The 24703-nt window shown below is 42.9% G+C and overlaps 1 protein-coding gene across 4 annotated transcripts in view; it reads right to left on the bottom strand.

The window, feature by feature from the left end:
* Positions 1-357: 357 nt before the first annotated feature.
* The window catches only part of ARHGAP40 (Rho GTPase activating protein 40), a 72418-nt gene continuing 48072 nt past the window's right edge, over positions 358-24703 (bottom strand). For 3 of the 4 annotated variants that reach the window (XM_040437692.1, XM_040437691.1, XM_040437693.1), the window contains exons 6-15: positions 23633-23798; positions 22115-22206; positions 21759-21836; positions 19153-19312; positions 17064-17146; positions 14237-14443; positions 12206-12340; positions 7079-7239; positions 2414-2469; positions 1327-1433 (exon numbers count right to left, since the gene is read on the bottom strand). In XM_040437692.1, the coding sequence (XP_040293626.1) occupies positions 1327-1433; positions 2414-2469; positions 7079-7239; positions 12206-12340; positions 14237-14443; positions 17064-17146; positions 19153-19312; positions 21759-21836; positions 22115-22206; positions 23633-23798 (1245 nt within the window). Of the gene's footprint in view, positions 1434-2413; positions 2470-7078; positions 7240-12205; positions 12341-14236; positions 14444-17063; positions 17147-19152; positions 19313-21758; positions 21837-22114; positions 22207-23632; positions 23799-24703 lie in introns of all 4 variants that reach the window. The other variant, XM_040437690.1, reaches the window with a different exon arrangement.

Here is a 24703-nt window from a genome sequence, read left to right as displayed (position 1 = left end):
GATACGATCCATTAATGACAGATACGATCAATACAGTAGATTGTATCTACTGAGCGTATCAATCGATAGATACACTAGATAGATATTATAAGAAGGAAATAGGCTAGGGCTGCGCGGCACATAGGGCACAACTACACTGCAACATGTATCGCGCGAGGATGCCAACCATAGACAATGGTCTATTGTTGTGCGACAAAATGACGCATGACACATGTCATTGTGTAGCCCTAGCTTTACAGATACATCAAATACCACAAAACGCCATGAAAAACATGAGAACAGATATATTATGCAGGCGTAAGCAGACAGGTGAACAGGCTGCCATCTTTAGTCATTTTACAGTTCCCTGTAATTCTGTAGCAGCTGCCGGGCTATTTTCTTGCCACACGTATTCTCATGCCCTTACCCCCGGCTAGTGGGCAAGTCAGGTTTCAGAGCCGGGTTAAGGTAGGAATGATGTAGGTTTAATCATATATCTGAAAATGCACACTCAGGTGACAAGAGGCGTCAGAAAAAGGGGTCAATGCTTGCATCTGGTGACACTCTCTCCCCCCCCCCCCCCCCCCCCGTTCTTTAATACACCCCATTAAATGGCTTTGTCTCCCAGCAGTACAGGCTCTAGCCGATTCCGTAATTACAGTCATTTTGCAGAGTCGCATACAGCTGCCTGTCCTAATGAACTAGAATTTTTCGCCTCTCCTCAATGACCGTGTTTGTCACAGAAAAGAGAGAACATACAAAATAATAAAAAAACACTAGAAACACACGTGAACAAAAAAAAAACAACGGGAACCTTTTTTTTATATATAAATGTTCATTATTAACTTTATGTTTTAATTATTGTACATTAAATACAGATGTAACAAAATCCGGACGTAAAAAATAAAAATAAAATAATAAAGACTAGCTCAGTATGGACAACTAGAACTAACGGACATCATTGACATCAAAGAGACAATACAAAAGGGAGGAAGGTGCCCTCTGGTGGTGATAACATGCAAATGTATCACTCCCTCGATCCCAATAAACCACTCACATTTTAGATTAAATAATGAATACTTCCACCTAAACGTCTGACGTGTGGTAATGAAGAAAGCATCCATCAGTTTCGATGTCCATGGTATAAAAGGCGTACATGGTCCCGGCGATCACACTAGGGGCATTGTGTTCCTAGGAAGACTACATTGACTTGCAGAGGGCATCTTGTATACGCAGCCATCACACGATCGGACCCAGCTAGTTTAGACTGCATGCCTCATCAAGAGGGGCCTCCAAATCATCAGGGCTCTGCCGTGCCGTTATCATTTACAAAGCAATAACCGGCCTCTATGAAGTAGGCGTCGAAGGAGGACTTGGTTTAATCACCCATTCTCCATTAGGATTGGCATTATACAAGTCCAATAAATAGGTATCCGGATCCAGGCAATGTTCACCTAGGTAGACACACATACCAGATTAGTTACAGGTTCCTATGACTCTAGCAACCCTAAACCTGGCCATAGATCTTGTAGTTGGCAGATCCTGGTCTACATTGATGCAATCTGCTTATAATCTAGTGTCCTTGAGGCCTGTCTGGTGGCCCCCAATGCGAAACAAGGATACAACAGATTGGATGTTTACCTCTTAAGGCACATTTACACCTTGCAAAGAGCAGCAGATGGTTAGGAAAGAAGCATTCCTTCCTGACAGTCTGCTGCTCATTCAGTGGAGTAGACCGCTGCATTTACATGCGATCCTCTCCACAGTATGAGAATGAGGGAGGGTTTTCCATGATTCTGAAAGATGGGGGTCCAACACCCGGGACCCCTGCCAATCAGCTGTTTGAGAAGGCAATAGTGCCCCAGCCTTCTCTCAGCTCACCAAGCACAGCACCATACATTATATATAGGCCATGTGACCGATGAACGTGATTCTGGGCAAAGCTGCAAGAAGGCCGCGGCACTACTGTGTGCGCTGGTGCCCTCTCAAACAGCTCATTGGCGGGGGTCCCAGGTGTCGGATCCGCACTGATCAGATACTGATGACATATCCAGAGAATAGGTCACTATTTTCCTGCAAGATTTTCAGCCAAAGCCAGAAGTGGATCCACCAGGAAGGTGAAGAATAATCCTTCCTTTATACTTACGATTCCTTTCGAATCCACTTCTGGTTTTGACAGAAAATCCTACAGGCAGATCTGCCTCAAAACCTCGGCCAAAAAACTCTGTGTGGCTGTATCCTAACTGGGGCATAGCTTGTTGTGCCATGCTGTTTACATAGCTCCCGTTCACTGCTGTGGAAATAGAGGAGCACTGGTGCGCACAGTGGTTATGGCCATCTTGGCCGGGAAAGACCAAGATGAGACAACGCCTTTAACTATTCATCTATGATATCGATCTAATGTCTGTGGTCAGATAAGCTAAAAAGCACTTACCAATATTTCCTCCAACTTCATAAAGTTCCAGATTGGATAACGCAAAGGAACTATTACTAAAGGAGAAGAACAATTAATTCAGCAACGTGAAGTCCAAATGATGGTGAAATAACACAAGCATTAGCTTAGGACTTTACTAGTCAAGGCAAAGTGAATGGGAGAAGAATTATTATAAGCCCCCATTCAGGGGTAATGAATAATTGGCAGCACACCGCTGATTACACAGGGAGATGTGATGCCAATAATCAGGCATCTTTCATTCTGAAACAGACAGTAATAAAGGCCACTTGTTAGGGTGCTGGCACTTGTTCCGGCTGTGCTGCTTTTTTGATGCGGCAAAAAAATAAAATAAAAACACACACACATGCATTTTTTGCAACACACCACCTGCATTTATGGTGCATTTTTTTCCAGCGTAGGGAAAACACACAGCAAACCCGAATAATTCGGGCCGAATTACACCAATTACAAAATAGATTTACATTAATGTAATTTAGGTCTGATGTGCATTTCCCCTACGCTGGAAGAAAATGCACCATAAATGCAGGTGTGTTGTTGCAAAAACCACATGCATTTTTTTTTATGTTTTTTTTTTTTTTTGCCACATCCAAAACGCAACACAGCCACGATGTGTGCCAGTCCCCTTAATGGGCCCAATAATTGCTCAATCTAAGGCCCCTTTCACACGAGCGAGTTTTCCACGCAAATGCGATGCGTGACGTGAACGCAGAGCACCCGCACTGAATCCTGACCCATTCATTTCAACGGGTTTGTGTACATGAGTTGTTTTTTTTTACACGCATCAGTTCTGCGTTGCGTGAGAATCGCAGCATGTTCTATATTCTGCATTTTTGCAAGCAGCCCTGGCCCTATAGAAGTGAATGGGAATTCAGTAAAAAACACATCCGGATGTAACCTGGATGCAGTCCGGGTGCAGCGCGTTTTTCAGTGATGGTTGCTAGGAGATGTTGCTTGTAAACCTTCTGGGTTTTTTTCACGCGGTGAAAAAAGCATCAAAATGCATTGCACCCGTGGGGGGAAAAAAACTGAACAACTGAACGCAATCGCAGACAAAACTGACTGAGCAAAATGGTGCGAGTTTGACTGAACGCATCCTGAGCTAATCCGTATTGTTCGGGTGAAGGAGGCCTATGGCTACCTGCACACAGGTGTGGGTGAATACACATAAGAGCCGCACGAATTTCCGTGTGGATTTATGAGCGTTAATGCAGCATATCCGCACCAAAATCTGCAATGTCTACCAGCGTTCTTTGGTGCAGATTTGATGCAGGTCTCACCCTTCCATTGAAAAGTGTGAAATCCGCAGCTAAACCCGCAAACATAAAATTGACATGTTATAAATTTAGAAAACCGCATGACAGAGCAATTTCTGCACAGAAAAAAATCTGCAAAGTGGACATGAGATTTGTGTAATATCATACACTTTGCTGGGTCTGCAATATACTGCGGTATTTCCGCACATGAATCCGCATGGAAAAAGCGTGATCAGGTGGCCTAATAGGGCTTTTACATCGCTGTGCAAAAAAAAATAAAAAAATTGCAAGTAACATTTTTCTGTCTAGCTCATGGGAGACATCTGGCATAACAGCTGATGTCACCAGACACAAAACCTTTTCTATGTGGAACTTTAATTTCCCGCTGTAATTTTTATACTAAGCCTGGCGAAATCGTGACCGATAGCCAGGTATATGTAAAAGAGGGCCTTAGGCCCCTTTCACACGAGCGTGACGGATTAGGTCCGGATGCGTTCAGGGTGCGTTCAGTGAAACTCGCACAATTTTGCAAGCAAGTTCAGTCAGTTTTGTCTGCAATTGCCTTCAGTTTTTTACGCGCGGGTTCGATGCGTTTTCCACGTGCGTGATAAAAAAACTAAAGGTTTACAAACAACATCTCTTAGCAACCATCAGTGAAAAACGCATCGCACCCGCACTTGCTTGCGGATGCAATGCGTTTTTCACGCAGCCCCATTCATTTCTATGGGGCCAGAGCTGCGTGAAAAACGCAGAATATACAGGTTCTTCTCAAAAAATTTGCATATTGTGATAAAGTTCATTATTTTCTGTAATGTACTGATAAACATTAGACTTTCATATATTTTAGATTCATTACACACAACTGAAGTAGTTCAAGCCTTTTCTTGTTTTAATATTGATGATTTTGGCATACAGCTCATGAAAACCCAAAATTCCTATCTCAAAAAATTAGCATATTTCATCCGACCAATAAAAGAAAAGTGTTTTTAATACAAAAAAAGTCAACCTTCAAATAATTAAGTTCAGTTATGCACTCAATACTTGGTCGGGAATCCTTTTGCAGAAATGACTGCTTCAATGCGGCGTGGCATGGAGGCAATCAGCCTGTGGCACTGCTAAGGTGTTATGGAGGCCCAGGATGCTTCGATAGCGGCCTTAAGCTCATCCAGAGTGTTGGGTCTTGCGTCTCTCAACTTTCTCTTCCCAATATCCCATAGATTCTCTATGGGGTTCAGGTCAGGAGAGTTGGCAGGCCAATTGAGCACAGTAATACCATGGTCAGTAAACCATTTACCAGTGGTTTTAGCACTGTGAGCAGGTGCCAGGTCGTGCTGAAAAATGAAATCTTCATCTCCATAAAGCTTTTCATCAGATGGAAGTATGAAGTGCTCCAAAATCTCCTGATGGCTAGCTGCATTGACCCTGACCTTGATAAAACATAGTGGACCAACACCAGCAGCTAACATGGCACCCCAGACCATCACTGACTGTGGGTACTTGACACTTCAGGCATTTTGGCATTTCCCTCTCCCCAGTCTTCCTCCAGACTCTGGCACCTTGATTTCCGAATGACATGCAAAATTTGCTTTCATCCGAAAAAAGTACTTTGGACCACTGAGCAACAGTCCAGTGCTGCTTCTCTGTAGCCCAGGTCAGGCGCTTCTGCCGCTGTTTCTGGTTCAAAAGTGGCTTGACCTGGGGAATGCGGCACCTGTAGCCCATTTCCTGCACACGCCTGTACACGGTGGCTCTGGATGTTTCTACTCCAGACTCAGTCCACTGCTTCCGCAGGTCCCCCAAGGTCTGGAATCGGTCCTTCTCCACAATCTTCCTCAGGGTCCGGTCACCCCTTCTCGTTGTGCAGCGTTTTCTGCCACACTTTTTCCTTCCCACAGACTTCCCACTGAGGTGCCTTGATACAGCACTCTGGGAACAGCCTATTCGTTCAGAAATTTCTTTCTGTGTCTTACCCTCTTGCTTGAGGGTGTCAATGATGGCCTTCTGGACAGCAGTCAGGTCGGCAGTCTTACCCATGATTGCGGTTTTGAGTAATGAACCAGGCTGGGAGTTTTTAAAAGCCTCAGGAATCTTTTGCAGGTGTTTAGAGTTAATTAGTTGATTCAGATGATTAGGTTAATAGCTCGTTTAGAGAACCTTTTCATGATATGCTAAATTTTTTGAGATAGGAATTTTTGGTTTTCATGAGCTGTATGCCAAAATCATCAATATTAAAACAAGAAAAGGCTTGAACTACTTCAGTTGTGTGTAATGAATCTAAAATATATGAAAGTCTTATGTTTATCAGTACATTACAGAAAATAATGAACTTTATCACAATATGCTAATTTTTTGAGAAGAACCTGTAGAACATGCTGTAAATTTTCACGCAACGCAGAACTGATACCTGAAAAACAACGCTCATGTACACAGACCCATTAAAATGAATGGGTCAGGATTCAGTGCGGGTGCTATGCGTTCACGTCACGCATTGCACCCGCGCGGAAAACTCGCTCGTGTGAAAGGGGCCTTAGAGCGTCAGCACAGTGGGACAACCTGCTCGGAACCATCATCTATTGAATAGCTACATAGGGCACCTCTGGTGGACCCTTCAAGTCCATTAATCACGTGGGCAGTTGATTTCAACAGTGACTTTTTAAGTCCTCATTCGCATGACCAAGAAAAATGGCCGTGAGGGACATTTTTTTTTTTTTTAAACACTTGTCACATATTAAATTTTCAGAACAATGGGGGAGATTTTATCATCTCCCTTGCGCCAGAAAAGTATTTCTGTTTAGATGCACAGACTGCCAGATAATGGGCTTAATTTATGATGAGTCGAGCACCTCATCTTAAGTTAGGTTCATCCTCTGGCAGAACAGGAGATACCACGAGTGGGGCAGAAAGCACCGTTCTTGATAAATCTCCCCCAATGAGTCTATTGGCGCATTTTTTCTTTTTAACAGACTGTAAATGCGGACCATCAAAAAATAGGATGTCCTATTTTTACGGCCTGCCAGCCCCATAGAAGTGAAGGAGGCCATTTTTAACGGCTGTTTTCGAGACAGGAGCCATGAAAAATTGACTGTTTCACTGTTTTAATAGTGTGCTTGTTTTACCCCCTCTGGGAGACGTTCATAACTCAGATTGTAGAAACCAGTTCATTCCTATGATATGATGGTTGCCCATGTTGGCAGCATTACACCAATGAAACCAATGGCATTCTGTGCATAGACATCCTAAGTTATGGAAATCTCTAAATTGACCATAGCTAGGACATGGTCATGGAAGTCATCAGTGGATGTAATGTGAGCAAGGGAAAATTATGACTTCTACATAGTAACTACCATGTTTAATTCTACATCGATTAATCTAGTAAACATAAGGTATCTACCATTTGATAAGGCCCATGGTGCTGACCATTTGCCAGCTACGATTATTCACGTGCTCTTGGAATTTCTTTAAGACATCTGCTGCTTGTGTGGCCTCATTCAGCTGAATAGCCAAGGATTCCTTCACAAATATAGACGCTCGTATCTTTACTTGCTTACAGGGCTGAAAATAAGTAAAAAATTATTTTATCAGAACTGGCGATATTCACGACCAAACATTCCATTGTATCCCATGGCAGACGCCAAAATTCATGAGAAGCAAACTGATGCCAGAACTGATCCCATAGTTTTCTAGGAGATCATCCATGACACCCGGTGCTTCAGTTTTAACACCAGATGTCTCCCAGCGCCGGATGGAAATCATAGTATGTGGTTTTTCTGTCCAGAGCTTTCAGGTTACAGATGCCAGAGTGGCGCACAAAAATGGATTCAGTTCTGTTGGGCTCCAGCATACAATGACTGACCACACACTACTAATACATGAGAAGCTAGGCTTATCGTAATGGGTGAACCCAACAGCACCCATTGAATAGTTGTTGCCACCACTCAAGATGGGATTGTGGACCCCCTTCTGCAACCAGCACTTATCTCTAGAGGTGGGACCCATATGCAGACATTTATGATATAGCTGGTGAATGTCAAATGTCTATGATGGGAATACCCTTTTAAGATACTAGAGGGGTTAAAGCTACAAATATTGATGCCCTATCCTCTGGATAGGTCATAAATATCAGATCAGGGGGGTCTTATACCCAGAAAAGAACCCCCACGAATGCCCTATTTTGGGCTTCCACAGTCCCAGAAACTACGCAGTCTACGAAGCTGGAGACAGACAGCTCTATACACTGCATAGTGGCCGTGCCAGGGAACTGCAGCTCCCATTGAAGTGAATAGGAGCAGAGTTTCAGTACACCAGCACCAGAAATTACACAGTAGCCTTCTGCTTCCACTCAGTACACGGTTAACTTCCAGTGCTACGGCACCCTGAAACAGCTGATCAGTGAGGGAGCTGGGTGTCATGAGGATAGGTAATCAATATCTCTAGCCTGGGCAACCCCTTAAGCCTCATTCACACGTTCCTGCTCAAATCCATGAGCAGGTGGTCAGTGATGCATCCGTGTAGCTATCTGTGAAGGATCCGTGTTGGGTTCAGGTGTCCATTTTTTGCTGTCCGTGTTACATCCGTGTTTCACTAACATTGAACAGCTGAAAATTAATTTTCAAAAGTATCTTTTCTTAATGATCCGAGAAACAGACCCATAGACTATAATGGATGTGATGGATTCGTGAACATGGACAAAATAGAGCATGCATCAGTGTTAAAAACACTGACCCACGGACCGTGCTAAAACACTGATGTCTAAATACACACATTAAGGGTACATTCACACGACCGTGTGTAATCCTTTCTGATTTGCGGTCCGCAAATAACGGAACAGTGTGTCCGCATTTTGCGGACAAATGACTTCCGTATGTCTTCCGTTTTTTACGGTCCGCAAAAAACGGAAGAAAAAAAAAAAAGAGAAAAAAAAAAAAGAATTATGGCCTTCAAAAATACGGAAACGGATCCGCAAAAAACGGATGACATACGGAAACCATTCCGTATTTCATCCGCAATTTGCGGATCCATTGATTTGAATGGTGCTGTGGACCGATCTGTACGGACAATAGTAGGACATGCTTCATATTTTTGCGGAATAGAAATGCGGACAACATACTGAATGTTGTCCGCACATTTTATTCACCCATAGGAATGAATGGGTCCGCTTCTAATCCGCAAAATGCGGAACGGATGCGGGTCGGACGCGGAAAAAATTATACGGTCGTGTGAATGTACCCTTAAATGAATGGGGACGTGTGCTGTCCGTGGAAAACACGTACAGCACACGTCCGTGAAACACTGACGTGTGAATGAGGCTTTAGTAAGTATGCCAGCATTCCTATGTTTAACTTCAAACAACACTGTGATGGTACGATACGCGCCAATGTTAAAGGGGTTATCAGAGACTGAAAAATGTCCCTGTGACGGACTGAACCGTCACTGGGGCTGCTGGAGAAGCCTGAGGGCCAGCCTCCTTCCTACAGACTATGGACCCAGAACTATGGAGACCCCCTTAGACCTTTAGGGGTTACAAGGAACTATGAACCCTGATTTATGTGTGGGATTTATATGCCACTTATTTCCTATTGCCCATTAAAAAGGAATGGTGTGGATTCAGCAACACAACACAAAAAGGGTTAACTCTGCACTGAGACTCCCACTGATTGTGTTAGTGATGGGATTAAGATAGCTGATTATAGGAGCAGCAGACTCCTAGATGAGTAGATCACCCTATGATACACTCAGGAGATAATCCCATCACATGTGTCTCCTCTCTCCCTATTCATTCATTATGGAGGGGGTGAAGATGTCTGTTTGCATGTTGTTCATGGTTGATTGCGTTATGTTGTTAGAACTGTATATATACTGGGTTGATCTTCAATAAAGGGAGTTCCTGTTTTACCCTTCATCATGTTGAGGCTGGTGTTTGGGTAACTGATCGACACTGGGGATTGCTATACGCTGAAGATTTGCTATACTCCCCTGGCTATAACTACTAGCTCTTGTAAGAGCTGTTCCTGTTCCTTGTTCCTGTGGTGGTTTTGGTGTAGAGCGGAGTGCTTTGAGGCCTTGGGAAGTGCTAGGAGCATCCATCAACATAGGTACCCAGTCGCGGTGCCAGGAGATCCGTTACAGTCCCCATATGCCTAGGCCCCTCACACTGGATATACTTACCCCGCTCCCTGCACCGCTCCTGGTCCCCACACCGCCGCTGCTACTTCTCCCCGTGTGCGGATGAAAACATCCGGTGTGTGTGTGTGTGGGGGGGGGGGTAGCAGCCAATGGCAGGCGGTGACAAGCCTCCCAAGCATCGGGGGATGACGCTAGAGAGGCTATTCTCCGTCTGCCATTTACTGCTCCCCCTCCCCCCGACACCGGATGTTTTCATCCGCACACGGGGAGAAGCAGCAGCGGTGTGGGGACCAGGAGCGGCACAGGGAGCCAGGTAAGTATATCCAGTGTGAGGGGACTAGGCATATGGGTACATTTTTCAGTTTCGGATAACCCCTTTAAAACATATCCATGCTATATCTGTATCAAGAGAGCATTCTACCCCTCCCCCAAAATAAAACTCTCCAGTAAATGGCAAGTCTTTGCGTTGTGCTCTATTGTCACAACATTGCAGAATCCATATAGGTTTCATCTGGTTTCTTGGAGATCAAAATGACTATATGACTATTTGGTTGTCATAACCGCTCCCGCCGAAGCTGGCGCCCAGAATACTCAACCTGAATTGCAAATCTGTCAAGGTATGTAGTGATGCGAATAGAGGCAGAATATAAGGGGTATATTCACATGTGGCAGATTGGTTGCAGAAAATTTCTGCCACTGAAAATCCATTCCATGAATGTTTCTGCAGCAGGTGCATAGATTTCTAACTCCATTAAGATGAGCAGGACCGTGACAGAAATGTTTCCATCACATCTGCCACATGTGAACTAGCCAGATTTTTACCTTCAGAAATTCGGAAAAGCTAGGCGATCATTCTTGCGGAAGCTAAAAATGACGGTCTAGGAACGGTGTGTTTTTGCTGCATGCAGCGATAGCAATCACATAAACTACAACTAAAATGGAACGTTTCCATTGTTACAATTTAATTATAAGATGTGATTACTTAACTGCTTCATAAAAGAGAAACCAAAAAGGATAAACAGTACTACGTGCCTTGGACAAGCCCTTCCCTTTCCTGACGTGGCGATTTTCCGTTTTCGTTTTTCCCTCCCTGCTTTCCCAGAGCCATAACTTTTTTACATTTTTCAGTTCACATGGCCGTATGAGGGCTTGTTTTTTGCAGGACAAGTTGTACTTTCTAATGCCACCATGTAATATTACATAGTACAGGAAGAAGATTCCAAATGGGTCGGAATTGGGGGGGAAGGGGGGGGGAAGCAATTCAGCTATAGATTTATAGTTTGTTTGTTTTTTACAGCGTTCACCGTGCGGTAAAACTGACTTGTGCTCTTCATTCTCCAGGTCAGTACAAGTCTGGCAATACCACATATGTATAGTTTGCATTTTAATACTGAAAAAAAAAAATCTTTGGAAAATAAAATATGTTTTTTCTTTTCATTGACATATTCTGACCCCCATAACTTTTTTTTTTTATAGTTATGTCTATGGAGATGTGTGAGGGTTTATTTTTTGCTGGACGATCTGTCGTTTTTCCGAATACCATTTTGGGGAGTGTATGACTTGTGATCACTTTTTATTTGGAGATAAAGTGATGAAAAAACTGCAAATCTCTTTCCCTGTTACGCCATAGTACAGGTGTTTTGCATGCGGTGATGCCCATGATGTTATTTTTATTTTTTATTATTCATTACTTATTTAGATTTTGGGGAAAGGGAGGAGGTTTTAATTTTTATGGGTGGGTATAAAACAGCAGGCACCCGGTGGCTATGGCGCTCACTCTGCTCTGGAGCGGGCGCCATCTTTAAAGACCCGACACCCTCCATACATGTATGGCAGATGTGGGAAAGTTGTTAAAGGGAACCTGTCACCAGGATTTTGGGTATAGAGCTGAGGACATGGTTTGCTAGATGGCCGCTAGCACATCCGCAATACCCAGTCCCCATAGCTCTGTGTGCTTTTATTGTGTAAAAAAAACGATTTAATACATATGGAAATTACCCTGAGATGAGTCCTGTCCCTGACTCATCTCACGTACAGGACTCATCTCAGGTTAATTTGCATATGTATCAAATCGTTTTTTTTTTTACACAATAAAAGCACACAGAGCTATGGGGACTGGATATTGCGGATGTGCTAGCGGCCATCTAGTAACCCATGTCCTCAGCTCTATACCCAAAATCCAGGTGACAGGTTCCCTTTTAAAGGGGTTTTGCAAGAATTCCTTCCCGATAACTGCCTGCTCTTCAGTGGAGACGATCTGCTGCCTACAAACAATTACCGTATATACTGTAGGTGGCGGCACAAACGCTGATTTCACCTGATGAATGACGGGTTGGCTTGTTCATTGGGTGATCTGCAGCACCCTTTTACAGGCTGCCTTTAGACCTGTACTCACCTCTGTGGGATTCTTCTCTGGCCTTTCCTTGTCAATGTTCATTTTGCGAAGGAAATTGAGTAGCCGTCGTTCATTGAATCTCTTACTGCTGTTCTCATTCAACTTGCGGACTTGGGATAGCAGGAAGGTGGGGACCTAAAAATATATATAAAATACCCACATTACCAAAATGATCAGCACATAAACATGCAACAAACAAACTAAAGCCAGGCATAAATGTCAAATCATTTTCCGCCTAGTAATATTTCACCCTGTATATACACAAAAACACCATTTCCCCCATTCTATGAACATTGGATTCGAAGAAGCTGCAAACTCTGATCAGGGCTTTTTGTTATTGGGGCAATGGACAACAAATTTAGCCCTCATTGTCATTTTAGACAATATTTCTCAGAATTTAAAGAGCACCTGTTAGTAGGATTAACCCAGTCACACTGCCTGGTAGAGTCGATCCTGCTGATTAAAAAGATATTTGTCTTCTGAAAATCTGTTGTGATGTTCCAGGGGGAAAAAAAGACTTATTTCTTTATGAAAATGAGGGCTTCGGGGCACCAAGGAGCAAGGCCTAGCCTTAGTGTACCTCAACTTGCCAGAGCTGACAACGCCCCTTGGTGCGTTGATGCCACCAATTGAATGAAGAATAAGGGAGAGTTCACATCACTGTTCGTTTTCCATTCTTCTGATCCGTCAAAAGAACAGAAAAATTAAAAAAGAAAACGGATCTTGTGCCTCAGTTATCTACATTTGGCATCCTGCATGCAGTACTTTTTTACCCGTCTAAAACCGGATCTCAGACGGAAAAGACTCAAACAGATGCTGAATGTACATAATTGACGCACAGGATCAGTTTTTTTTTTTACAGGATCTGTTTTTTCCCCTCTATTTTTCTGTTCTTTGGACGGATCAAAAGGAAGGAAAAATAATGGTGATGTGTACTTTTCCTAAGTTTTTTTTCTTGGGAAACACCAAGTATAACTTTAATCAGCAGGATCAATCCTACCAACCAGTATGCCTGGTCTAATAGGGTTGATGCTGCTCACAGCTGCTCTTTAAACCTACAAAATACTGCTTTAGAGTGCCAACATAATACAGTCATATATTGCCATTTATAATGCTCAAAAAAAAACTCTGAACCCTCACGATTTAGCCAATCCTGGCCTTCGGACAGAGCTACCATTTTTTTACTATTCCATTGATGTAGCTTTGTGAGAGCTTTTTTTTTAGCATGAAGGTATTTACCGTATATTGAAAAACTATATTATTTGTTTGGGGGGGGGGGGGTAGAATAAAACAAATTGCTAATTTTTTTGGGGTTTACATTTTACAATATTCACTACGTGGTATAAAAGTAGGGGTCAGAATGATTATGGCGTAATTTTACACCGCTCATTTATTACATTTTGCATGATCATGCGTTTCTGTTTTGACATAGTCAGAGCTCCATTGTCGGAGAAATAAAAAGTTATGGCTCTGTGTGGGGGCTTCTTTTTTTCCAGGATGAGTTTCATTTCAGTTTGCATACATAAGACATCTTGATGGATTTACAATAAGTTTTCTTTAGAAAGCTGGATGAACAGAAGACATTTATAAGATATATATATATATATATATATATATATATATATATATATATATATATATATATATTTTACTTTTTATTTTATTCCTACTATTCCTCGCACCCCAAAATAGCATTAAGGGGAACCAGTGGGCTGACAGAGGCAGCTGCCTTCTTCTGTCTTACCACTTAACATGATGCAGTTGCTATTGACTGTTGCATCTAAGGAGCTAAATGGCTGGGATCAGAGTTCTCTCCAATCCTGGAGGTGGGAGAGGGGTGACGGCTGTTATAATGAGTGAGTCAATGAGTGAGTCAATTTGTGGGACCTGCATAATTCTGATGATGTAACTGTACAGCATGGAGCAGGAATGAATTAAAAACCAATTTCATTCGCAAATAACACAATAAATAAAAATTTCTAGACTATTTTATGACTTTATATGTTCATAAGAACTAAAAAAGGAACTCACCGTCCATAACAGATCTTGGTAATGCACCATGGCCATGACCAGGGCTGCCACCCCCTCTGCCTGCTGCTTCTCTCCACCTTCTTGGCCCTTGCCACCACTCCCACCATACAAAAAAAGATTAGGTGCCATAATGGTGGCAATGTTCCACAGAGACATGAGGTTACGTTTTTCATGAGAAGCCACTTTACGGAGAAACTCCAGTAATTTCTGCAAGCCAGGGTAAGACATTATGGTTACTACAAGGGACATAGAGCAGTAGTCACTCAGGTACAGGAGATGAACATTATGTAGACTTCATTTAGGAATGCGGTATATGCATAAGCGGTCAATAAAAATTAGACTAGAGAAATGTAATAAATAAAAGTATCCAGTCTACAAAGTTTTTTACTGTGGCCTGCTATACTATAGGGATCCCTTTAAAGGGCATCCGTCAGCAGATTTGTACCTATGACACTGGCTGACCTGTTACATGTGCACTTGGCAGCTGGAGGCATCTGTGTTGGTCCCATGTTCATATGTGTCCGCAATGCTGAGAAAAATTATATTGTAATATAGGCAAATGAGGCTCTAGGAGCAACTGGGGCGTTGTCATTACACCTTGAGAGTCTGCACTTTCTGCATCTGCTGCGTCCTCTGCACTTTGATTGACAGGGCCAGGCACACCTAGCCCTGTCAAAGTGGAGAGGGTGCGGCAGTTGTTGAGAGAGCAGAGCCTCTAGGTGTAATGGCAACGCCCCTGTTGCTCCTAGATGCTCATTTGTATACATTACAACATAATTTTTCTCAGCAATGCGGGCACGGATGCAAAATGGATGCAATCCAGACAGAAGAAAAAAACACTGACGTTCCATAGTGCTCATGTGAAAGAAGCCTAAAGGGGTTGTCCAAGATTTTCATGGTCTATCCTGCTGTTCTGAAGTGGTGTCGATGCTGCTCAACTGCAGCACTAATCACATTCGCTTCCATAGGAGAAACTCTGTAGTTACCAGCCATGTCCACTGCACAACAGATGGAGCTGTGCAGTTCCAACGCCAGAGTTACAAAGTAATAGCTGAATGGTAGGGGTGTGGGGTGTCGGACCTCCGCCAAACTGATATTGATGGCCTATCCTAAGGATAGACCACCCAGGGGTGCACCACAATGAGGCCAGGGGAGGCGAAATCCTGGACAAACCCTTTAAGGAGATTACAATTAGATTAGAACAAGGTTGCTTTCTTCCAAAAACAGCACCACATCTGACCATGGGATGTGTCTGGTATTGTAGCTCAGGCTTAGCTATTTGAATGGACCTGATCTACAATACCAGACACCACCCATGTAAAGGAGTGGTCTGTGAAAAAATGCTCCTTTTATTCTAACCTGGGCTTTTTAAAATGTGTGTGGTCTACTTCTCAGCAGATATAGGACACACAATTTCAAGCTTAGGATCAGCCAGGAATGGATAGAAGGCAAGGTGAATAGAAGGCGTTTGTATTACTATCAGGAATATATGGGAGTTACTATGAATATTGTTAGTATACTATTGAGGATATGTCCAGGTGAAGTTTAGCAAGTACAACCAGAGTATTCATAGATGGCACACTGTGTGAACCAGTCTTGTTTTCTATCCATCTCTAGTTCGTTGAGGGGAAGTCGCCATTTCACTCTCCACCACGGGTAGCAGAAAGCCTAGAGTTGCCCCTGAGTTACAGTCCTTTTTATAAGGGTTGCCTGGCTTAGAGCCATAGTGGAGAGCAGTTGCCATACAGAGAGCCTCTTGCTGTGGAGGACTCCACATATCCATGTACACAACAGGCCTCTTGATTTCTATGGCACAGTGTAATGCCTCAGTTAACCCTTTGATCAACTTGTCATCAAGGGACTCTTCTAACAAACAAGGATTACCCTGTGTGAGTAACCACTAAGACTGTCAGCAATTTTGACCGTGCTAAACTGCTAACAGTAGGCAGGGGCTGTGAAAAACAGTAAACGTTTTGTGAAACGTTTCCCTCTAAGGAGTAGTGAGAACATGAAGTTTTACTTTGTCAGATATGGCAGCTGCAATTGCCCTGGAGGTGGAGCTTTGCTTCAAATTGCTTTCTGCATTGAACTGCTTCACAGCCCCTCTCCTCTGCTTTGAGTAGCAGCTGTAGCATCCAAACAGGAGACCTCTACAGCTGTCACTCAGAGCAGAGAGGAGAATAAAATGTCATATTCACACTACTCCTGATAACAAATGCTACACAAAAGATATGTTTGTCTTAGGCTACTTTCACATCTGCATTTTTGCTGTCCGGTTTTGAGATCCAGCATGGGATCTGAAAACCACAGCAAAATGCTTCCATTATAATAATACAACCAGCTGCATCTGTTAACAACAGATCCGGTTGTATTATATCGAAAGTGAAGAAACCGGAACCAGCACTAAAACCATTGACTTACATGGAGTTTGGTGCCAGATCCGTCTTCTTCAGTTTCCCATGCCACACACAAAAACGCTGCTTGCAGCGATTTTGTGTCTGGCATGGGAACGCAACAAACTGGAATGGAATACATTCTGGTGCACTCCGTTCCGGTTTGTTCAGCTTTGTCCCCATTGACAATGAATGGGGACAAACTAAAGCGTTGTGCTGCGGTTTTGAGACCCTGTGCCGGATCTCAAAACCAGACAGCACAACGCAGATGTGAAAGTACTCTGTCCAGCCCTCCCTAGTGCTATCAGCAGTTCAGTGTGGTCAAAACTGCTGGCAGTCTCTCTTTAGGATAAACCTCCAGAATGGAATCAGGAAAATGCAGTGTAGTGATTGGAGCAGGTACAGACTGACCAACAATTATCGAGTAGTAGTACCTTTAAGGTGCTGCGATTTGCCTCTGGAAGGACCAAGATAAGTAGGTTCAGAGCTTGGAGTCTTTGTTTTAAATCAGTGATTTCTGCATGAAAAATACAAGAGTTTAATCTCTTCATTATATAACGCAGTGAGGACCATGATGTAACCAGCAAGGATAATATAGGGAAAACATACGAGATAAACCCGTTCTTCCATTGCACAATGATCATGATTAACTTTTATCTGGAGTTTCATCTTCATTACACAACACGTAGTTTATATGCAAATATTCCAGCTACCATATAGTCACCATCCTAACGTTCTGCAATAGTGCCCAGACTCATGGCAGTCATTTCCTGCAGGAGAGTATTTTGTGGGATAGCTGTTCACTTGCTCTGTGACCACAATCATGAAAATTTCAACCACAACTAAATTATATATAATGTAGCAAGACACTTGGGAGTTTTAAAACGGCCACAACATTATCAAATCATGTCCATAGCACGAGCCTCATCAGACCGCTAATGTCTATAGATATGGGAGAACTGTCACACCTACCAAGAGTGCCTTTTTTTCACTACCCTGTCCCAAGAACTGGTCTCATAATGGGCAAGCTTTCATAAAAAAAATATATATATATTTTCATCCCCAATTTGGTGTGCATTCTTGGGCATACCAAGGGTGGAACTTAAAGAGGCTTTCTGGGAGGTAGATATTGATGGCTTATCCGCAGAATAGGTCATCAATATCTGTTCAGTGGGGGAGCCAATTCTTGGCATCCCCACGATCAGTTGTGTAAATAGGCCACGGCGCTCCAGTAAGGCCAATGACGCCATGTTCTTTGGTCATATGGCCTATTTGCAGCTCGATCCCATTCAAGTGAATGGGTCTGGCTGCAATACCAAGCACAACCACTAATCAATGTGTACAGAGCTGTGACTGGTATGCTGGGAGGAGGCTGCAGCACTCAGAGTCAGCCCCCCTACAAATAAGATGTTGATAACCTATCCTGAGGATAGATTATTAATATTGAACTATCGGAAAACCCCTATAAATTGTCCTGTGATTTGGAGGTATGCTGTTGGCTAAATGGTTGCTTGACAATTCAGTCCCAGTTCATACTATAAAGTATTTTTGGCCAAAAATCTTATTGGCAGTATAGCAAGGGAAGATGCAAGACAGGCAGACATCTCTGGTGCTGCACATCTCCAAAAGAAACAGTGCTACAGGACAAAGCAATCTACCCGAGAATACATCCTTAAAGTGGTTTTATAAAATTAGAAAAAAAAAGGCTAGTTTTCAAAAAGAGCACCATTTTTATCCATGGGTTATTTTTCGTATTGTAGTTCAGCCTCCTCTAAGTGAAACAGACTGGACTCTAATATCAAACCCAACTGAAGATCACAAATGGTGCGGTTTTGGGAAGAATGCAGCCATGTTTTTCTAAGTTCCTACAACCCTATTAAATATATTCTAAAAAAGTAGGCTAGTCTAAAATTAAAACATTTGAGCTACATTTTCCAAAAAGTTCTGATTCTAGCAAACCTGAATTTTGTGTGATTCAATTCAGGAGAATCGAAAAAAGAATGAGAGAGACAGAGGATCCTCAGGGTTGAACAGAGGGAAGAGTGAGAGAGAGATCACAAGAGCGAGAGATCACGAGAGCAAGAGCGAGAGATCACGAGAGCAAGAGAGAGCGATCACGAGAGCAAGAGAGAGCGATCACGAGAGCAAGAGAGAGAGATCACGAGAGCAAGAGAGAGAGATCACGAGAGCAAGAGAGAGAGAGAGATCACGAGAGAGAGAGATCACGAGAGAGAGAGATCACGAGAGTGAGAGATCACGAGAGTGAGAGATCACAATTGCGAGATCACGAGGGCGCAAGATCACGAGGATATGGGCACTTGCGATTTAGTTTTGGACCTAAAACAAAAACAAATTTTGAGAAATTTGCTCATCTCTAGTGCTTAGCTGAAATGAAGCTGCAGACCAGATATTTGGCGGCAAAGGGAGGCTGCAGACCGGAGATATCTCTACTATAAACAGAATTTTTTGTACTGGGTGAATCAAAGCTTTTGTGAAGTATTGGTTAACATAAGAAGTACTCACTCTGGACAGCAGCAAAGGCAGGTAGATATTCTGCAGTAAGCAATGGGGCAGGCAGCTCTCGGAGGAAGAGCTTCAGGAGCCCAGCAGCATCATGTGGGTTCACTTCATCCCAGGAGAAGAGGCCAGCATAGAAATTCCTCTCCAGACGCTGCTGAAGGGACTAAAAGGAAATAATTACCTAACATAAGAATTGGATTGGTGTTTTTTATAAAGACAACATTCATCATTGTGGACAGAAAGTACTACAGAATACCAGTATATAATATATATCACTGCTTGAAAAAGGTTCCAGTGTGCGAACCGAAACGTTGTTATTTGGTGAATAAATTATACGCTTTTACGTAAGGAAGTGCCGTGGATTCTCTTGGATATAGATTATATATATATATATATATATATATATATATATATATATATATATATATATATATATATATATATATATATAGAAAAAAAGTGGCAGCACCGTCTATTGAGAAGACAAGGGGGTGCAGCTGGCCCAGTTGGGATTGAACAAACCCAATATATAAAAGTAAAAAAACGGGCAGCACGCCATAATATAAAAATAGAAAAAAGTTTATTCACCCAAGCAGGACATGCAACGTTTCGGCTCCAGCATAGAGCCAAAACGTTGCATGTCCTGCTTCGGTGAATAAACTTTTTTTTCTATTTTATGGAGTGCTGCCCGTTTTTCGACATTAATATATATATATATATATATATTAATTAAACAGAGAAAAATGGCGGCACTGGCAACTTTGAAAAAGATCGGGTGCACGTTCCAAGGGAATAGACTTCTTACCCCAGTAAATCCAGAAAATGAGCGGCACTCCGGTAAATTAAGAGCAAATGATTCCTTTAATCACCCGTGCGGTGCAACATTTCGGCTCAGAACTAGAGCCTTTTTCAAGCAGGCTCTGCTTGAAAAAGGCTCTAGTTCTGAGCCGAAACGTTGCACCACACGGGTGATTAAAGGAATCATTTGCTCTTAATTTACCGGAGTGCCGCTCATTTTCTGGATTATATATATGGTGAGGGTCAAAAACCAAATCTGTTCCCATAAGCCTAAGGTCTCCTGTAAATGGCAGAGCCTATATAGCAGTACAATGGGTCCCTTTCTCAGCACTATGCAGCTTTAGGCACTCTGTGCACCACTGTATAGTAGCTTCCTATGACACTATATTAAAGAGATATCCTCCACTTGAAACAATGCTTATCATGCACCACATTTTTATGTAGGATTCTGTACATAAAAAAAAAAAAAGGTACCCATAGACTTACACTTAGGCCTCATGCACACGGCCGTTGCCCAGCCGTGGCCGTATTGCAGCCCGCATATGGCGGGTGGGTCTGCAATACACGGGCACCGGCCGTGTGCACCCGGCATCACGGATGCGGACCCATTCACTTGAACGGGTCCCCAATCCGGGAGATGAAGTGCGGAACAGAAGCACTGATCGGAACCCCACAGAAGCAATACGGAGTGCTTCCGTGGTGTTTTTGTCCTTGCCTCTGCACCGCCACAAAAATAGAACATGTTCTATTTTTTATGGTGCGGACAAATCACAGACCCATTTAAGTTGAATGGGTCTTGATCCTTCCTGGCCACTGCACGGATGTTGCCTGTGCATTGGGGACCGCAAATTGCAGTCCCCAATGCACGAAACGGCCGCGTGCATGAGGTCTTAGTACGAGCCACAAATACTCCACTGAATCAACTTCTTAGCGCATCTCTGTAGAAGCCACATATGACAAAAAGATTTTTTATTTCACAAATATGACAACTATACTGGTTCAGCACTGATTTGGCCCAAATTTGTCTGAAATGTCAATGCCATCTGAGCAACAGTTAGGTTCTGTTCACATATGTATTGAAGGCTCCATTTGTAGCCCTGGTCCACAATTTCATCAAGAATAGCAATGGAAACCATGATGGAGCCCAGACTGACCTCGTTATAAGGTTTTTGGGATCCACTCTATTGGTTGGTCCATGTATTTTGTCTTACTACCCATGAACATTAGTTGGATATGGGTGGGGTCTGCTATGGCCTGCCAAAAGTTATCGATAGGATATGACATTACTTTATGACTGGTGGGGTAGTGACTTCTGGAACCATCACCAATCCTGAGAACGATAGGGCCACAGCACTGGTTTGAGGTTTTGCCTTCAGAGTGGTGAGCCAGGGAATGCAGAGCTACCCTACATGAGCTTTTAGCTACTTAAGACATCACGATCTTACTACCACTGTGCATCTTCATCTCCACAAGAAAGCCATTGAAAACATACAAGACTATCACATCTCTTGGTGACTGAGCGGGCCCAAATCCACATACAGTATGATAGTCAGGATGTCCGGGCCCTGTGGAGATTCAAGCTACATTTCTGCTTCTGTTCTAAGAAGCAGTCAGTTGTTTTTGCCTTATGATGGAAAACTGGTTCCAGTACGTAGAGTATGTAGTAGTTGTCCTTTATTGGATAGTACAGAAGCAATAAACATGGCCGGGCTAATTAAACTTGAAAATACCAACAGAAGAGCATGGGTCTACTAAGATCTCCTGCCACATGTGTGCATATTCCATCATCTACTACCAGGAGTGTATATTACCTTCATACGTGCCTGTGAGCCGCAAACCCTTAAAATGCCCTGAAGCTCCAGACCGTTCTTTTCTAGACAGTTCAGAATCTGCAGAACAACGTACAAAACAGTTATGATCCATGGATAATGGAAGTTCATGCCCAATAAGCCCCGACCCACAAATTGGACCGAGTGGTGTAAAAACAATGATGCTGGCACAAAAATGTTTGACTTTCTGATGCAGAAAACTGGTTCAAAGGATAAACTGCCCTCTATGTCCCAAAATACAGAAGGAAGTGCAGCTCTGGAGCACAAACTGCGGCTCTAACAAGGTGGATGCTATGCTATGCAAACTAACATGCAAAAAACACAAGACAAATACTCACCGCCTGCAGGAGGAGAGGGACCTGCGTGTTAGTAATCAGCTTTCGATCTTGTTCCAGAAGAGCAGTGAGAGATACTCCAAATAATCGACTCTCTAAAAGACACAAAAACTTAAATAGGACCACCACTCCAGATATGTCTGCTTTAGCAAATACTTGAGTTTTCCATTAAATTCCTCTTTTCTCCTGATGCTGCAATTTGCTGTTCCTTTGTTATTCCTCCAGAATATATATGAATAAACTGACATCTGAGCATTACCATATAACCTTGCCAAACGGGTTTCTCTACGTAATGGAAATTGTGAGCACTGATTGGATAGTATCAGACAGTTCCGGGAAACACCCCCAACTATAGCAGAAGAATGGAACAACATAGCATACTTAAAAAGAACCTGTCACATTGAACATGGTGTCTGAGCTGCAGGCAGCATGTTATAGAGCAGGAGGAGCTGAGCAGATTGATATATAGTTTTATTGGAAAATATTCAGTATAACTTAGATTTTATACATTTAAATTACTGCTCATTCTGGGCTTTGGAGTCCAGGAGGCGGTCCTATCAGTGATTGACAGCCTTCCCTCTATGACTGTGTATACAGAGATAGCTGTCAATCACTGATAGGACCGCCTTCTTGACTCCAAAGCCTAGAACGAACAGAACTTTAAAGGGTTTGTCCAATCTCAGACATTGGGAGCATATGGCTAGGATATGCCTCCAATATCGAATAGGTGTGGGTCCCACCTCTGGGACCTGCTCATATACTTAGAAAGGAGCCTGCAAAGTCACACTCGGCTATTTTCGGTGCTCCCACAGTAATGAATGGAGGGCGGACGCACATGCAGGCTCTGGTCTAAGTACCACACCTATTAGACACTGGGGGCAAATCCTAGTGATATGCCCCCAATGTTTGAGATGGGACAATCCTTTTAAGTGTATAAAATAAAATTTATACCAAATCTTTTCCAATAAAACTATATAACAATCGGCTCAGCTCAGAGGGGCTGGCAGAGGAAGCACGGTGCACAGAGTGGCTTGGACCCTCCCTTGGTGCACTCAACTGTTCGTCTGCAGCAGGGATCAGCAACCATCGGCACTCCAGCTGCTGAGAAACTACAACTCCCAGCAGGCAAACATGCTTGGCCGTTCTGACAAATCCCATAGACCCAATAGAAGTGAACGGAGAATTCTGGGAGTTGTAGTCTCAGACCATCTGGAGTGCCAGAGGTTGCTGATCCCTGATCTACAGATTGATTAAAAGTACCTTTTCTCCAGAATGAAGCAATCGATCACAAAGTTAAAGATATCCTTAGCTCAGCTAAGCAAGCCTTAAAAGACACTGTAGTGAAATCTCCGGTGACAGGTTCCCTTTAAATCATGCAACTCTAAGAAGAGCTAGCAGCCGATGTATAGATTGGTTGTGATGGACTTCATGTCCTAGGCTTCTAAGGGAGTTCACTATACGCCACTGTATATCTATAATGAAATCGATACACAAGAGATGGACATTCAGGTAGGTACTTACCTGCAGGTCTACGCTTGGCAGCTTTATTCCTCTTTAGATCCAATTCTAAAACGTCGTAAAGCGCAGTCAGTTCAATGAGAGCAAACGCAGGCACCTGCTTCATGTCAGAAGAAGACAAGTCGGAAACCCGGGTGACACCAAGCCTTCCCTTCTGTATCTGAAAATGCTGCAGAAAAATAATGTGCATAAAAAGCAGAGTAAGGCGCATGATAAGGTCATGGCAGTGATGGCAAGAAAAGTTTTGTGACTGATGAAAAATTAAGCCATAAAAACCTATTAGTGATCACTATTCTCACTTCAATGGTGTTTCTACAGTTCTCCATGAGGAAATGTACATGGTGCACTTCCTTGGTTGACTACTAGTGGGTTTAGTGACAGCACTTCATGTATTGGTTAATTGTACATGATATTCATTCATCAAAAATGTAATATTGTAATATCATCCCCCAAACTTGCCCACTCAAAATCCCTATTCTGTCATCTGCACCCAGTAAAATAAACAGACAGTGTTTCCTATAATCTGACTACTAATATCTGAATTTGAAGGCCACTCCCCATCATACATGTCCAAGATTTCAAACAATATTGAGATTAAAATGCTAATTTAAATCAGATGCATACAGTGGGGTTGAAAATTTTCATTCTAATTGACATTATATCAGAACATTTTTTATTACATTTACAAACAAAAAATACAAAAGAAACCCACAACCACCCTTTCTTCAACCCCCACCACCCAGCCCTCCAAAATGAAGAGACACACATCCCCACAAAGCTCACTCGTCCAAACCCCATAAGAGGCATACAAAAAAAACAGACTGGCTTCATTCCTCCCCTACTGAATCTCCACCACTTGACAGAGGTCATCATGGTGAATGATTACCAAGACCCATCATGTAGAAAGTCAGAAAATGACAAGCCTGGGGCTGCCAACCACAGAGACCACTGACTCAACTTTTCTAATAGTACTGTGTTCCAGGTAGATACCCTTCTCCATTCTAATGATTCCATTGAGACGGACCACCAAAACCCTACATTTAGGACGGGGCACATCTAGCCATTTGGATACTA

This window comes from Bufo bufo, chromosome 6 (assembly GCF_905171765.1).
Source record: "Bufo bufo chromosome 6, aBufBuf1.1, whole genome shotgun sequence".
NCBI classification, from domain to species: Eukaryota; Metazoa; Chordata; class Amphibia; order Anura; family Bufonidae; genus Bufo; species Bufo bufo.
This window is presented reverse-complemented; position numbering and strand designations above follow the sequence as displayed.